This window comes from Nerophis lumbriciformis, linkage group LG09 (assembly GCF_033978685.3).
Source record: "Nerophis lumbriciformis linkage group LG09, RoL_Nlum_v2.1, whole genome shotgun sequence".
In the NCBI taxonomy this organism is placed as follows: Eukaryota; Metazoa; Chordata; class Actinopteri; order Syngnathiformes; family Syngnathidae; genus Nerophis; species Nerophis lumbriciformis.
The window spans coordinates 18,904,314-18,919,135 of NC_084556.2; the positions used below are offsets into that span (position 1 = coordinate 18,904,314).

At 40.6% G+C, this 14,822-nt stretch overlaps 1 protein-coding gene across 1 annotated transcript; it reads left to right on the plus strand.

The window, feature by feature from the left end:
* The first annotated feature begins 11,774 nt into the window (after positions 1-11,774).
* On the plus strand, positions 11,775-12,972 carry gsx1 (GS homeobox 1). The gene is made up of 2 exons (XM_061961590.2): positions 11,775-12,266; positions 12,377-12,972. The coding sequence occupies exons 1-2, from the start codon at positions 11,885-11,887 to the stop codon at positions 12,730-12,732; spliced, it is 738 nt and encodes a 245-aa protein (XP_061817574.1). The 5' UTR covers positions 11,775-11,884; the 3' UTR covers positions 12,733-12,972.
* The last annotated feature ends 1,850 nt before the right edge of the window (positions 12,973-14,822 follow it).

Genomic DNA, 14,822 nt, shown 5'->3' on the forward strand with positions numbered 1-14,822 from the left:
CACAGTCGTGTACAGACCCCTTGAAAGGCCTTGCTGACCTGCCCATATCCCTTTGCTAGGGTTCAAATGGCAAGAAGCCTTCATTGTGTCTGGGAGAGTTCATTAAATTCATTGGTTTGACCTGTTATTTCTTGGCCAAAAGTCTGCTGATTTGGAAAAATGTGAGTCAGCCATTCGTAATCGCCTAGTGACCTTCGCAGGGTAACAAACCCCTTTGAAGAGAATTTCAAGGCTTTTATATGAATGGGCTCAAAAGGAAAGTTGGAGACATATCTATGGCAGAACAAATGGATTTACATCAAAAGGGAATTTGAAATAATCCAAAGATAGTTACACCTCTAATGGCTCTGTGAACTTTTTTCCCTCGCAATATTTACACTCAAATGTAGCACTTATTTTTCATTCACGACCTCAAAGGTGAGAATGAGATTTGTTTGGAAATATTGACTCTAAGTGGTACATAGAATGGAAAGGTAAGGTGATGACAATATATTGCTTGGTGATGAAGTAAACACCACACATTGAGCTCTTAGTTCCCATAACGATGTGACATTTAGATGTAAATTGACTCATTAGGTCAGTTTTGCATTTATCTCACATTTATTCTTGTCAGAAACAGGCCAGGGAGCACCACATTTATTCTCAACAAATTTACTTTTAACGGGTCAGCGTGTAGAGCTCAGTAATAAAGGAAATGTATGCAACAATTCATATAAATGGATATGAATTTGCAAGATTCCCAGTAGAAAAGCCCTTATGGCCACATGGGGATTTCTCAGAGGTGTCAGTATGGTGAAATGCAATAAAAAAAAAAAAGATTTAAATTATACTAAACAACAAAAAAGTGGCCATTTAATAATGTACAAGGTTGTTTTATTTATCCATGAGTAACGCATTTCTCTATGGTATGTTGTATAATAGTCACATAATAGTCACATAGTCAAGCTAGTATGTATTTACCTGTTTACAAACAATGTTACGTGGATGTTTTTTTAATTGGCCGATTTATTTTTCTTCAACTGGGAACCACCATCCTGTCACCCTAGAAAAAGCCATTTTAAAATTAAAAGTTTTACCCTTAAAAGTGCTGTTTCTGTACCCGTAATGCTCGTTGCGCATAGCTAAGGAACATGCCTTTCCTTTTTTGTTTCTTACAGAAGGTATACAATGTGTAATAATCGACCCCTTTCCTTTTTTATCATTTAGTGTCAGTGTTGTTCGGTTTGAACTTCATGAAGTTTTTCACTTGGTTTTTTTGTGTGGTTTTTGTTTGTTTTCATTATATTTGGATGTATTTGTTTGGTTTGTATGCTTGTGAATCTGGGCTATCCATTAAGTAAGACTACTTATTATGTTGAAGGGGGCAGGAAATATAAGATTTTCTTCATCCTGTTCCTTCTCAAGCATAGGTGTGTACATATGTGTTTAGTTGCTAAAGTTTAATTGTCTATTGATCAAAAATGCACATCAATGAAGGAGATAAATAACAAATGAAATGAAATGAAATTGCCACCAAATGACAACTGTTTAAGATTAAGGAGAAGAGTAATAATAGAGGAGAGGTATATGGTTATTCTGTATAGGCTTGTTCTGTTGGATGGTTTTGACAAACTTAGCGCATGCGTGCATCATACATACATTGTGATGCATGTATATAGGTCAGTGACGTGCGGTGAGGTTCATGGCTGGTGAGGCACTGACTTCATTACAGTCAGATTTACAAACATGAACCCTAAAGAGTATCTTATTCACCATTTGATTGGCAGCAGTTAACGGGTTATGTTTAAAAGCTCATACCAGCATTCTTTCCTGCTTGGCACTCAGCATCAAGGGTTGGAATTGGGGGTTAAATCACCAAAAATTATTCCCGGGCGTGGCGCCGCTGCTGCCCACTGCCCTCCTCACCTCCCAGGGGGTGATCAAGGGGATGGGTCAAATGCAGAGGACAAATTTCACCACACCTAGTGTGTGTGTGACAATCATTGGTACTTTAACTTAACATTAACTTTACACATACAAACTGTAGCACACAAAAAAGCACATTTAATAAAAAAAACGTTATTATGGTCTTACCTTTACTTATAAATGAAGTCCATGCGCCGCTCCTTTTGAACAAAAGCATCGGTAACTTGTTTATAGAAGTCTTCCTTATCTTTCTTCAGTTTTAAAAGTCTCTCTGTCTCGATGGAGATCTTCCTTTAAGTATTACCTCCTGCTTTGATTGAAAGTCCAGTTTAGAAAACTGTTTTATTTTAGACATGTAATCCTCCATGTTAATAGTCCAGGCAAGAGGAAAAAATAAACGATGGCTGCTAACTGTTGCTGCTTGTTGTCACTTATTCTGCAGCCGAGTAGTCGCAAAAATTATCTCTGGGATCACTAGGGCCCTCTACCACCAGGAGGCGGGATTACTGCGAGCCTCACACAGTGCGTCTTCGCAGCCGTTTTATGATTGCTCAGCACAAGAAATACGTTACACACATACAGTTGTTGACAAAATACACTGTACATTATATACCTCAGCTAACTAAAGTATGGAAATGTATAATATAATTCATATAGCAATACGGTCTCACTGCACAGCAGGCCAGCAGTTAGCCGAGTCCTTGCTCAACTGGCTGCTGACTCACCGCAAGTCTTTTCTCAGTATTTGAACGGCAAATGTGAAAATTCAGCGATTTTGAATAAAAATAATCTAAAACTGGTGAAGTTAAATGAAAAATAACTTTATAGTATAATCACTGGATACATATAACAATTTAATTTTTTTTTTTTCTTTTTACATTTTTTTCTTTCCATGATGGCACGTGAGGCCCCGCCTCACCTGCCTCCCCTGACTGCACGTCACTGATACAGGTAGTTTTTGGTGAAAACACAGGGGTGTACTTTATTTACCCGGGTAAATGGGAAAGTTCCTGTAAAGGTTCATGCGGTGGAAAAAGGCCTATTGTTTTGTTTTATTTTGAAATGTCTTATTGTTTTTGTATGGTTTTTTTTTGGGCAGTTTAAGGTGTATTCATGGTTTTTGTTTTTGTGTGTATTATTTTGCAGCTACATGGAAATCTTTAAACAAAACCAGGAAGGCATGGAGTTACTAAATGTCCTCAGATTGTCTGCAAGCTATGTCTTCTTCTGTCACAATCCTGGTTGCCAAAATAACGCAAGTGCTTTGCACGGTTCTTCCACCTTAATGCCCACTCTCTGACCTTGTGGAAGTGGCCTGTGCCCCTGGATCTCCTCTCCTGCGTCAAATGCGTTTCCTTTAGCGGCCACTTGTATTTGGTTGTAGAGTAAACGCCTGATGCAAGAAACACTTCCTGTCCCAAACTAATGGATGCGTGGGAATTCGATATGCCTCTGTACAGAACAGAAGGCTGCATACTGAAAAATCCAAATACGAATACAGTGTTGCCTCGGAATATGAGTTCAATTGGCACCGTGACGCAGCTCACATACCTTGAAAAACTTGTATTTTGTAACGTCGACCGTTGAAATGAATGGAAATCCATTTAATCTGTGTTTGGCCTCCACAAAGCAGCACAATTTAAACAAGTAACATGTCTTTAAAAAAAAAAGAAACACATTTTAAAGTGAAACATGTTATGAAAAACAATACAATAGAATGTACTACAAACACAGTTGTTTTATGAAGTAATATAAAACTATTTGGGACGGCGTGGCGCAGTGGAAGAATGGCCGTGCGCGACCCGAGGGTCCCTGGTTCAATCCCCACCTAGTACCAACCTCGTCATGTCCGTTGTGTCCTGAGCAAGACACTTCACCCTTGCTCCTGATGGGTGCTGGTTAGCGCCTTGCAGGGCAGCTCCCTCCATCAGTGTGTGAATGTGTGTATGAATGGGTAAATGTGGAAGTAGTGTCAAAGCGCTTTGAGTACCTTGAAGGTAGAAAAGCGCTATACAAGTACAACCCATTTATCATTTATTTATTTACCATTCATGCTTTAAAAAAAAAAAAGGAATAAAGTTCTGTTTATTAAAAAAAAAAACTTATTCGACACGGTCAAACTTTAAATATTGCTAACCATTCTGTTAAAAAAAAGGTATTGTGCGATACTTCTGGACTTGCACTGGCATTGTTCTTTTGCCACCCTCTATCTGTATGGCAAACTACTGTATTGATTGATTGATTGATTGAAACTTTCATTAGTAAATTGCACAGTACAGTACATATTCCGTACAATTGACCACTAAATAGTAACACCCGAATACGTTTTTCAACTTGTTTAAGTCGGGGTCCACGTTAATCAATTCATGGTAAAGGTAAATACAAGCCCATGTATGGGCTTGTATTTCAAATCAACGTCTCCCATTGAAATTGAAATCAATATAATTTGTGCTTGCCCCTGTCAAAACAGCACAATTTATCATGTGGCATGCCTTTTAAAAAGAAAAGCTAACTTTTATATAAAAACAATACAATAGAATGCACTGAAAACAACGACAATAGTTTTATGAAGTAATAATAATGTGGACTTTTACAGTATGTCCTGCGCTCTGTCTCAGTCAAACACACTATCAGCAGCTTCTTCATGTTTTCATGGATTAGTGTTCGCCAATTAGATATCATTTTAACCTCTTTGGCTGGCGTCGTTGACTCATTCTTCTTCAGTATGGAGTTGACGACTGCTTCTTTAAGTAGGCAACACACCTGGCGTATAATTTTGATTTCTTTCTTTAATTCATTGGATATCATCTGCTTCTTCTCAGCACTGTTCTCATGTTCTTCCTTCACATGCTTCGAAAAAAACAAAGCTAATGCTAGTGAGTCAGACATAGGATGAGTTGGTCGTCTCTTACGAGGTTCACTGTGGCATTTGCTATGCAAGCTTGTAACCAAAATGTTTGCTTGCAACCTCAAGCATAACAATTAGCTGACAGACTGCTCTAAAGCTGGGGCACTCATATCTATAGGGATGTATACCAAGAACTGGTATACTGGTACCGATTCCTAACTGGGTCAGTACAGGAGAACTTTTAAGATTCTGGACAAGTGATATAGCTTTCAGTATTTGTTTTATCCAGCTCACAGCAGCAAATGATGCTTGCCTCTCTTTAGTCAACATGTCATGGCTGTGCTGTGAGATTGCTGGTGTTACCCCCTCTTGTGGTAATACAAAAAAAATACTTGTTCACGTATTGTATTTTTTTGCACTACATCACATATATAGGTATTCATATTTAGGAGTTTACCGAAAAATACTGGTAAGGAAGATCAGTATGAATGAAATCCTAATGATATACATCTCTACTCGTATCCCACACGTATCACTGTATGTGTGTACAGTATTTAAGTAAATATTGCTATAACCCTAATCTGTCTACATTAACCTGATGTGACTTGCCATTAAAAGCTATGTTGCATCAGTTCAAAGGTTTGTAATGCCTGATTTTCATGAAGTAAATATGTTTATTTTTTATTTGAGGTTTATTTGTTTAAAGTTATTTCAGTGACTATTGTGTGGCTTTCTGTCTTTACTAAAAAAAAAAGAGTACCCACAGTTGTGTCCATGTGTATACAAGCAATTTAAACTTGAGTGCTTCTGCTCTGTGTTTGATCATTTTTTACATTTTATTTTGGCAGAGCCTCCTGTTGCATCTATGGCGCTTCCTGGAATATTGATGGAATCAACAGCCCTGGTAAGAAAATGACCCTCCCTAGCCCCCTTTCATTATGCATCAGGTCAAGCCACTACAGCCAAACATATGCAATTGTTTTAAAAGTCAAGCTTTTAACTTTTGGAGAATAATTGTTAAATTGACCTCATGTCGATATGGTTTATAGGAGATCATTAATTGTTCTCTCTAATGAACAATTATTCCCTGAGTGCTCTCAGTAGTTGTGTCTTGGGACAGAAGAGTTGCTGTGGGACTGTTAAAGTGCAGCGCAATGCTTGAACTGGTCAGACTTAATCACATCTGAGAGATACTTGTCTAAGGCTGAGGTATTAGGAAAATGTGCAGCTCAAATTAAGAAACCATGACAAAAAATCTAATTGAGTTAATCTGACTTTATGGGAGTGAACAACATCTGCACCTTTGTTTCAATATTTTCTTGATTTTATCCTGTTGTACTGTTATAACTGCGTTTTGGGACATTATGTCTTAATAGAATAACCATTCACGAGAAAGGAAGACAACAGGGCAACTTGCATACTTGCAAAGTGGATATTGCATCAAATTGAGAAAGTACTATAAAAAAAAAACATTAGCAGATACAGCATGTGATAACGTTGAATGAATGATGCAGAAATATTGCATATTCATCCTAAAAAAGCAGATATGCTTAATTTTCTGCAAAAATAATGATTAAGTTTCATAATTAATGGTTAAAAAATTGCAGTGTACAGGTTGTTGTTGTTTTTTAAAATTGTATTTATTTTAAAAAAAATGTATCATGTCCTGTCCAGCCTCTCAGGCAAATCATATTGTCAGAATTGGTTTACAAAAGAGAAGTGTGGTATACTTTTCTTGTTGCCTTATTTGTATTTGACTTCATTAAATGGATATATTTAGTGTTGGGCGCAGCCAGACCAGAGCAGGAGGGGATAGAAAGAAGAAGAAAAAGAAGACAGAGGGGAAAGTTGTGAGGTCAAGAGGGGGAGATGACAGAGACAACAACAGAACAACATCAGGAAATACAATATGTACAAATATGATACGAAAAATTATAGCAAAGAACCGGTTACTGAAATTGATATTAAAAACACAGAAATGAGAATGAACATTATTGCACAACAAATGGAGCAATACAAATCCAATAGAAATAACATTTTTAATAATGAATAACAATAATAATTACCTTTATTATATACAGTTCTACTTGACTTGATCGGCTTGTATTTGTCTTTGACTGACGTAGTTGTACTTAGTTTTGAGCGCTCAGCATTTATACTGTTTATATAGTTATAGAAAATAACACTTAATTTCTATGTGAAAAATGTCAAACATGTTACTGAACATTTTTGTGTTATTGACATTTTTCGCAAAACATGTTGTATTTTAGAATATTTATTTTAAAGTTAAAAAGTTAAAGTACCAATGATTGTCACACACACACTAGGTGCGGCGAAATTATTTTCTGCATTTGACCCATCACCCTTGATCACCCCCTGGGAGGTGAGGGGAGCAGTGGGCAGCAGCGGTTGCCGCGCCCGGGAATCATTTTTGGTGATTTAACCCCCAATTCCAACCTTTGATGCTGAGTACCAAGCAGGGAGGTAATGGGTCCCATTTGTATAGTGTTTGGTATGACTCGGCCCGGGTTTGAACTCACGACCTACCGGTCTCAAGGCGGACACTCTAACCACTAGGCCACTAGTTATTTTCAAATCTAAATATTTTTTTCTGGCACCTCATCGAGGCTGTGGGTCTTTTAAGGCCTCACCGTTGTGTTTGTGTACTGATGTTTTTTTCTGAACTGAACAAAGCTGATGCTAATGAACTTGTGAGAATCGCCAAAGAACCGAACCAGTAAGCAGAATCGAAAGTGGAATGGAAATCGTAAAAATCTTATCAATTCCCATCCCTCTTAACAACCCTAATACATATCCCCAGAAACTTTGCTCCCAGTCGCTTGAAACGTTCAGCTCACAGAGGTGTTTCTTATCTATCTACCCATTCTTGTCTATGGCTGACGGTGTTGTCGCATTGTGTGGCTATTTTTCTCCCTCCTAACTTATTAATCTACTTGCTGATTTCTTTTTAGCTGGTTACTCGCTGCTGTAAGGTGGTTTTAGTTTGACTTTGTTGAAGTGCATAAAGCATTTATTATTTTCTTGTTTCACTACTTCACATTTAAGACATCTTAGCGTCGCAGCTAAAATACTTTGTCCTCTTCACCTCCCTCCGTGTGTGACCGCACTAGATCTGCATTTTCAAACCATCTGTATGTCATTATTTAACATACATACATTCTCGATTCTGAATCGCCCACATTCCAATCAAGATGCATCGAATAGTCAATATTTTTTTCCTCACTAGTCATGACCAGGTAAAGTTAACACAACAATTAAAAAAAATGAAAGTGCTTCATATTTTACCTCCAAGGGCATTTCAGTATATTTCTTTGGTGCTTATGTTGTCTTTTGTTCTTGTTGAGTCACCGTCTGAGAGCCAGCGTTTTCTTCAGTGGACATTTGTGTTTTGCATAACAGGGCTACCTTTTATTTTGCCACTCGATCTGACAAAAAAAAATTAACAAAAATAAAATGTCCACTGCAGAGCACTCAGGAGTATGCCTGTTTACATATTGTCAAGAGGTTTTTAAGTAGAGCTAGAACCGACCCGCACTGGGAAATGAGTCCGAAAAAATATCTTTTGAGTTTAAATGCAAATTTGAACATTTTCGTGGTAATTGCATTATTTTCACAGTAACACTTACAGTAAGTTACTGTAAAATATATTTACAGCAATTCACTGTAACTGCCGGACTGTAAGTGTACAGTTAATTACAATTATGTTATCTTTCTTTCACTAAGGATTTTCATATAGTCTGTCACGATCGGCTTTGCCAGAATAGGCCCTTAACTTGAATAAAAAGATAATAACAACAAAAAGGCATTCAAATAGGAGTGAGGAGAAACAACTAAGGGTACACACAAAAGGTGTGGAGAAACAGAAATCGCACTCAAAAGTTGTAGAGAGTAAACAAGTAACACTACACGGCAGCGCTGGACCAGAAGGACAACCATCTCTGCAGCAATCCACCAATCAGGCCTGTATGGTATCTTAGTAAAGTTTGCCAAAATGCACCTGAAACACTCTCAAACCATGAGAAACAAAATTCTCTGGTCTCATGGGACAAAGAATGAACAGTTTCGCGTGAATGTCAAGCATCATGTTTGGAGGAAACCAGACAACGTTCATAACCAGGCCAATACCATCTCTACAGTAAAGCATGGTGGTGGCGGCATCATGCTGTGGGGATGTTTTTCAGAGGGAGACTATTAAGGATAGAGGGAAAGATGACTGCAGCAAAGTACAGAGACTTCATGAATGAAAACCAACGCTTCCCATCCAACCTGATGAAGCTTGAGAGGTGCTGCAAAGAGGAATGGGCAAAACTGCCTGAAGATAGATGAGCCAAGCTTGTGGCATTGTCTTCAAGAAGCCTTGAGACTGTAATTACTGCCAAAGGTGCATCAACAAAGTATTGGGCAAAGGCTTTGAATACTTATGCACATGTGATTTCTTAGTCTATTTTAATAAGATATGCACATTCTAAAAAAAAACATTTTTCCATTTTTATTATGGGGTATTGTGTGTATAAATTTGAGAACAAAAATGAATTTATTCCATTTTGGAATAAGGCTGTAACATAACAAAACGTGGAAAAGTGAAGCGCTGTGAATACTTTCCGGATGCATTTTATTACAGAGGACCATGATTACCGTATTTTACTGGGAAATAACAGTTAATTGCTGTGAAATAATTAGTACAATCATTTAAATGTTGATTACCGTATTTTACTGCAAAACAAATACTGTTAAATGCTGTGAAATCCTGGTCTTTCCATGTGTTTTTGCACAACAGTAGATGTGTTTAGTCTGTTTGCATCAAGTTGCCTCTTTTGATTAACAGAATACAAATGTTGGCGCAACACTCAAGGCCTGGTTCACCTGTAGAGCCCTCTATTTCCCTGTACCCCTCCTTGTCACAATACCTCTTTCTGTCAGCGTCCCTCTCGCTTAAGGATTCATTGGTCCCTATAGACTCAGCAGCCCAAACATATTGCGCCATTCAGCCGGTACTTATGTGTCATCTGTTATCTATTGGACTGGTGTTTCTGCTGAGCATATGAATGATAATCAGGCCTTTGTGTGTCCAGAGAGGTGCAGCAGGATCTGCGCTCGGTGATGTTGCCTCAGGGGGAGATTAGGAGGGGCAGCCGGCCCTCTGTGTCACGTCGACAGTCACAGCGCCCGTCGGCGGCCGGGCCCAAACCCCACTGGGACCTTAAATCCTGTTACACTGTCAGCTAAAACCATCGTTTGTATTAGAGATGTGTGGGTGTTTAAGTGCGCGTACGTATTAAGTGAGGGGGGATAGTGTCTTAAACTATGAATTATTCATACCAAAAGAAAAGGAGATATTGACTACATCTCCATAAACAGACTGCGCTCTTTATGTCAGCGGGCACGAGATCTTTGGGTGTAATTGCATAAAAGCCCCTGAAAATGATCTCCTCCAGCAGCACAGCAGGCACTGGTCAGCGTTATCATCAGGGGTGAATTTGAGTGATGGCAATTGTTCCAACTTAATATCTTATAAATAATTTACTCTTTCAGGGGATATTCCCTGCATCCTTTATCAAGCATTAACGTTTGGGAGCGTCCGCACACAGCCGCACTGTATATAAGTTATGATGATGCATGATATAAGTGGCTTGCTATAATATGAGTGGGCTATTTGCCTATATTTCCCTCAGTAACAAGTGATTATGGGGAATGAGATTCTTTGCACTTCTGGCCCGCGCCTCCAGAGGGAGGTCAGAACTATTTGTCAGTCTCCAGTTGGGATTGCAAATTGGAATGAGCCTCCCCTGCGTGACGACCCACAGAACTCTCTATTGCTATCGAGGGGGTGCATGGGCTGCTGCTTGGAAATGAGTGCATTAATAACCGCTTGATGCGGAACAAACTTTTTTTTTGTGTAACTTTTGTTTTTTGCTGCAATCTCCAATAATGAACAAAACCCTGTCAGCAAATAAAAAGGGCAGCTTTTTCTGGGTGTCCCATGATTACAGAGGGTTTAACTGCTCCTAATGTACTGTAATGGTGAACCTTACAGGTCCAAGCTTTATTGAGCATTAGTGTGATGTTGAGCATATTAGGGTCCTTTTTTAACAGACCCCATCTACCCCCCAAAATACATCCACACACAAATAAACGAGTGTGGTCTGTTTAGACCATATAAGGCATTGGACGTTAATGATTTTCAAAATGTCCAACTTAGAGGGGGAAAAAAAAAGTTTCTCGTCTTTGAGGCGTCTTAAAGTGAAAGAAAATGTTTTCCTATTAGTTAATTGAATGAGCGCGCAAGGCGAGGCCGCGCTCCTCCATGACAGAGTCGCCTTTGTTGCGTCTATCCGCCGCTGTCACACACTTTAATTCGACTCTCTTTCTCCCTCATTGAAAACCCTCCACAATGACATTCAATAAGGGCCGCCGAGTGAAAACCTGGTTATTTTTACATATTCTTCCAAACCAACACCCCCCCCCTTCACGCAGACCCCCCCGACTCGGCAGGGGCCCGAGCAAAGGAATTAATCACTGCTCTTTAACAGCAACTGCCTTCAGGCAATGACTTGTCCCTTTTTTGTGTGCCCAGAAATGACACATTAACCCTAAATTGGTTTGCATACACTTAACATTCAGCTGTTGCATGTGTGTACACTTAACACGCACGCACGCACAGAAAAATGCAAGTTTGTGCATGTATAGCACACATGATATTGTATATGCTCATATAACGTCGCCTGCCTTTCTTTTTTTTTTTTGGAATAAAGGGCAATTTAAGCAGTGTTTTATGATGAAATAAGAGCGGCGATAAAAGGCAGAATGGGGCAGTGCCGCCTCTCGCGGCGTGGGTGGGGCTGACAAGAATAGACTACATTATGCAGTTCATTTAGTTAACAAGTGAAATAATGGGGAAGCGTGCAGTGGGAATGCCGAAAGAAAAGCACAAAACCCTATTGAGGGCTCTTGGCCGCTTGCAGCGTAACCGTCACATGGCCGCAGTGGCTCCGCCGCGCCTATTTAAGGAGGCTCCGGCGCGCCTTCAGCACCACTTCGCTGTCCACCCACCCACGGGAGAGCACGCACGCACGCACGAACGCGCCAACCCGACGCAGCACAACCGCAACCATGCCGAGGTCTTTTCTGGTGGATTCGTTGATTTTAAGGGAAGCCAACGACAAGGGGAGCGAGAACAGCCCGCCGCTGTTCCCTTACGCCGTGCACTCGGCCGGCCACCACCCGCACGGCCTGCCGGGGTCCTGCCACTCCAGGAAGGCCGGGCTGCTGTGCTTCTGCCCGCTGTGCATGGCCGCCTCCCAGCTGCACCCTTCTCCACCCGCACTGCCGCTCCTCAAGGCCTCCTTCCCGGCCTTCTCCTCGCAGTACTGCCACACGGCCCTCTCCAGGCAGCACTCCGCATCCAACAGCATCAACCTCGGCCACGGCGCCGCCATGTACCAGGCCGCCTACACCGTCCCGGACCCACGCCAGTACCACTGCATCTCCATCGGTGAGCCCCCTTTCGTCCCCGAAAAGGACCTCGATATATATATATCACATATACTGTCGACCTACAGTATCATGCATACTAACCGTATCGTCTTGATGTTTCCTTTCCAGAAAGCAGCAACAGCAAACTTCACAGCAGCAAGCGCATGCGCACAGCCTTCACCAGCACGCAACTTTTGGAGCTGGAGCGGGAGTTCACGTCCAACATGTACCTGTCCAGGCTCCGGCGCATCGAGATCGCCACCTACCTCAACCTGTCCGAGAAGCAGGTCAAGATCTGGTTCCAGAACCGCAGGGTGAAGCACAAAAAGGAGGGCAAGAGCGGGCCCGGCGGCCCAAGGACCGCCGCGCACGGCTGCAAGTGCTCGTCCGCCGCCAGGTGCTCGGAGGAAGAGGAGGACGACATGCCCGTGTCCCCTTCGTCGTCCTCCGAGAAGGATGACGTGGACTTGTCCGTCTCACCTTAAATCTGAGGATTTTCTTTTATATATAAAAAAAAAAGCCAAAAAAAGACTGCTTCACTTGTGTACATACAAAGAGAATATTTAATCAGGGACTTGTCCTGAAGTATTGTATAGAGCAGTATACACGTTGTACGTTTGCTATGTAGTTTTTTTCTGAAAACGGTCAATTTGTTCTATTTGTGCATTTGAGATCATGGAGAAACATTTCCCCTTCTGGGCACACCCCCCCTCAAATGTTTTGTGTCACGGCAAAAAGTATTTATTTATTTAAAAATGTTGAAATAAAAGCATATTTCTCAACCGTACAGGTCTGGTGTGGGTCTTTATTTGCGCGCCTTGAGTGCGGGTCAACTTGGTCAAAAGCGCACGCAGCAATTTTGCGTGCAAAAAATAAATAAAAATGCTATAGTTGTTGGTTATATTTAAAGATAAATACTGGAGTCAAATATTTTAGTATTTAAGACGGTAAAAGTGTGCCTTTTATCACATTTATAAGACTCTTCTAGAAACAGGACGAGGGTCAATTGTTGGTGAAGATGAATCATAAGCCGCATATAACACTTCTAAGTTTATATGCAGTTAATTGTCATATAGTTCTGCAAAACCTAATCTAAATAAGCAGTACAAAATATAATTTATAAACCATATTTTATTGCTCAAGTGATACAACTATGGCAAGGATTTAGCCTTTCTCCCGTGGGGAGCTCTCACTCATCCATTCATCACATGAGCGGATGAAATGATGAAGTCTCGTGTGACTGCTGCTGGAATAAAAGGCCCATCAATTAGAAGTGTGCATTTGTTTTCACAAGATATCGATCTGGCATGAAATGAAAGGAGGATAAGAGACATGACCTCATTATTGTGGCGTCCACGCGCAAAAAGTGGTCACGTTACTTGTGGCTGCAGGTGGATTGAAGCGACACGGTGCTTAGTCGCTGTTATGTTATTTTTATTTAATCTAGTCTCATCTATTTATAATTAGCCTTTTTAGTTTTATAATAATATATGTACTGTGATTTGTATTTTTCATGCAACAGTTTCCACACCAATAGTTTAAGTATGCATTCCCAAACACTAAATAAATTAGTCAAATGTTTTTGTTGTTGTTGTTTTTTTGTATAAATGTCATATTAATATATATTTTGATAAGTGATATTTTACACGCAGCCTGCAGTGCACGTGTCCTGCACTGTTTGGGCTAATTGTTCCCGCAGCTCGCCTGTCTTTTACGCACCGTCCTGGTTGCTTTCTGCCGCCGTGTTTGGACTTGAAAACGATCCGAGTCTATTGAATAGACTTTAAATTATAACTGCCTCATTGTAAACATATCTTTAGACTTGTCAAATGGGCTCTGAAAGTGCACACACGGGCTGCCTTTTGCGTCGACGTTCCATTTGGTCGGTGCGTTTCGCTTTTAAACTTCCCTTTAATGGTTCACTTAAGCGTTTTAACAAAACTGCAATATTTGCATGTGTTAAGATATGGGATTAGACTATTTTGTTAATTGCATCATACAGCCCCCATTTTGCGCCCAATGTGCTCTGTAAAGCGCCCTTTGGCCATTCAATAGCCCGGGGGTATGCGCCCTGGGGGAGCTTATACGCCCGGCCCGGTGCTCCAAATGCTTTATTTATTTATTCTTAATTTTGTGCCGATCAATTCATTGAAGCTAAAAGGAGCACGGTGTCTTTTAAAAGGGAATAAAAGGGAATTGTGGACGTAACCTCGACGGGGCTGACGAGAGGGCTCCCCTGACGCTGGAGAGCCGCTTGAGTCAACAGGCGCCCATCTAGCAGACTCGCCCTCGTCTTTATCCCGGCTAATTTTTTATTTACGGCTTTTCTTTGACATGTCTCTTATCTATCAGATTAAAAGAACGGCTTGTAACAAATCAGTCTGCACGATTTACAACAGCATTAAAAGGGGACAAAGGGAGCAGGCAGTCAGTACCTGAGAGTCTGGTAGACGGGGCGCAGCGCTGCAGCTGATTCGATGGTTTGAAAATACGCACGAAACAAAATACTTGAATCCTGAAAAAGAGCCTTTGTACGTTTCTTTAGAAATCAAGCAATTCTGCATGACAAAGGACA